Here is a 2658-nt window from a genome sequence, read left to right as displayed (position 1 = left end):
CATGTATATTCTTGTGATTATGGCTTATATGGCATTTAATTACAATAAAGATATGTGGTAAATTTCAAGAATAGTATTAAGAAGAGTCACATTTTTAAATTATAGATAACTATGGAACCTTAAAGTGTCGCTACTGGCGAAAATATGGGTGAACAGTAATGCAGTAATGCATTATACTGATGAAGATTTAGCATTTGGTAATTCAGCTAACTCTCAATTTGGATGGAACATCACAAATAAAAAATATTTATTATTTGTCGTTCTGTTGTATATTGTTCAATCTAATGTGAGGCAGATCAGTCAACTGAGGAAGTATCCTTTATGAAAGTGCACAAGAGTTACTGCAGTGACCAGGTATACAGGGAATAATAGAGACATCTCATCCTAACATATGGAAAAGAGTGTTCAGAAAACTGAAACGAAGGCTCTGTAGAAGCTTTGCACTTGCTGTTCTGGCTGCTTTGGTATAAGCTATTTGGAGTGCTAGGAACAAGGCAATGTGGAATCACAAAGTCCAGCGAACAACTATGATATGCGGCCAGACGAAAGAGGAGTGTACAGACAGAGTATATGGGCATAAAATAGTACAGTGGTATAGGAAAGATAGAAATAGATAGAGAAGTTGTACAACAGAGATAATACTAAACAGAGGTAGATAGGTGGAATGCTCTTATTAGTCCCTTCTAGGTAGACATAGAGGTATTAGTAGTGTGCCTAGAATACACAAATTATTAGCTCGGATTTACACTTAAGAGGATAAGTGCTCTTTTTGAAAGTTGTGTTATTTCATCCATGTATTATGAGCAATCTCAAAAGAATTTACGTAAATATTAGTTCACTATTCACAATGCTTTACTGTTAATTTAATAGCAAATTTTTTTGTTGTTGGTAATATACTGATGTAATTTTATTTATAAAGCACAATAGTTATTTAATAGCTTGAGGTGATGTATTATGCTAAAAAAAATTGAACTTAGATTATACTAAACTATAGGAGTTGTATTATTTTTGATTAAAAAACACATAATTTAAAAGATGACATTAATAATTCATAAATAATTTTATGGATTCATGAATAAATTTTAAATTTTATTGCACATAATACAAATTTTACTGTAATTTAAGATGGAAGAAACTTGCTATGATCAAGCAAAAAAAGTAATAATAATTTTTATAATTTTTATTCTGGAATACTTTCCGCGCATCGCGTGGGTACTATACTAGTAATATGAAAAACACCAGCAACTGAACCTTCTAGAGGCAACACAACACTCGATTCCCTACTATCCTTCTACCCTAATACGCGGCCTCCACACCTTCCTATCTAAAGAAATTGTGTGTACCTCCTAGTTTTCATCTTTTATATATTCTGCTTTGGAAAAATCTTTGGGACAATGCATATAGCTAAATCTTCTGATATGAATCCAGTTCCATCAGTATGTATACAAGGTTCGCCATCTTCATCACGAATAATACAACCATTTTCATCCTACAATTAATTAAAATAAAAGGATAAATGAATCTGCTCTACATATTTATCAGAAAATCACAAGAGGAAGTAAAAACATATGAAAACAGAAAACTGATACCCGACGAAGTATATCTTCAATTCTTTCAATTGTGACAGAAGCAAGATTCACTTGAAGCTTAATTGTCTTTGAGAGAATTAATGAAAGCCTGCATGTATGCCTAAAGTTTACTACTCGGCCAAGAAAGCTCAATAGAGATTAAATATGACTATCGAGGAGACCAACCTGGCTGCATATTTTGCCATATTAGAAACCATATGTACATGCATGAACTGACACCTTGCTTCACTGATCCTTTTGGTAGAAAATACATAGGATCCTCCCTCATGGCAAGTTTCAATGGACTCAAACCTAACGAAGTAGCACTTCAAAGAAGCTGTTTTTGTCTTCATCATAGATTGGTTTCTCTTCCTCTCTTTATCATCTTTATACACTGCACAAGAACCATACTGTCAGACAAGAATTAGATGCAACCAAAGGTTAGGATTATCAGGTGTAACAGCAATTATGACAATAACAACATGGACATTACCAACAAGAATAACAATGACAATAATTGTCATGTTAGCGAAAGGTGCCAAAATGACACAGTTTGTAGCTGGTTTAGGTGCTTAAATGAACAACGTCCACTTTAGGTGTCAAAGTGAAAGATTGTGCCAAGTTGATAGGCTTGTCAATGTGTTTGGCCTTTTTTAAATGAATCAAGAGAACCATTAAAATGTTGTGTAGAATATATTTAATGACTATGCCACAATAATTTAAGTAGCCGTTTGGCCATGAGTATTTTTTCACTTTTTTTCGAAAAATTATCACTTTAGTGAAAAAAGTGAAAACCACAGTGTTTGGCCATGAAAATTCCAAATACTATTTGAAATTGTATTTTGGAAAAGTGAAAACAAGAAAAACTTGTTTTCACTTTTTTTTTACTCCTACTTCTCTCATAAAATTTCAAAAATAACTTTAATTTATATTCATGGCCAAACACAACACCAACTCCAACTTCAATTCCAACTCCGAAAAATTATGTTTTCATGGCCAAATAGGCCTAAATTTCAAGACTTATGACATTTTCCTTATTTCATAAACTCAAAGAGTCGTCATGTATGTAGCTAAGAATCAATTTCGACAC

General features: G+C 32.7%; 1 protein-coding gene across 1 annotated transcript; it reads right to left on the bottom strand.

Annotated features, from left to right (window-relative positions):
- Positions 1–9: 9 nt before the first annotated feature.
- Positions 10–2344, bottom strand: LOC124890340 (probable RNA-dependent RNA polymerase 3). Its single transcript, XM_047402196.1, has 3 exons — positions 1755–2344; positions 1590–1677; positions 10–1489 (listed from the first exon to the last, which is right to left on the bottom strand). The coding sequence occupies exons 1-3, from the start codon at positions 1922–1924 to the stop codon at positions 1361–1363; spliced, it is 387 nt and encodes a 128-aa protein (XP_047258152.1). The 5' UTR covers positions 1925–2344; the 3' UTR covers positions 10–1360.
- Positions 2345–2658: the final 314 nt, after the last annotated feature.

This window comes from Capsicum annuum, unplaced genomic scaffold, assembly GCF_002878395.1.
Source record: "Capsicum annuum cultivar UCD-10X-F1 unplaced genomic scaffold, UCD10Xv1.1 ctg15798, whole genome shotgun sequence".
In the NCBI taxonomy this organism is placed as follows: domain Eukaryota; kingdom Viridiplantae; phylum Streptophyta; class Magnoliopsida; order Solanales; family Solanaceae; genus Capsicum; species Capsicum annuum.
This window is presented reverse-complemented; position numbering and strand designations above follow the sequence as displayed.

Coding starts and splice junctions, on each gene's coding strand:
- LOC124890340 (XM_047402196.1), bottom strand. CDS start 1,924: ATGATGAAGACAAAAACAGCTTCTTTGAAGTGCTACTTCGTTAGGTTT. Junction 1,678..1,754: donor ATGGCAAAATATGCAGCCAG/GTTGGTCTCCTC, acceptor GCATACATGCAG/GCTTTCATTAATTCTCTCAA. Junction 1,490..1,589: donor TTGAAGATATACTTCGTCGG/GTATCAGTTTTC, acceptor AATTAATTGTAG/GATGAAAATGGTTGTATTAT.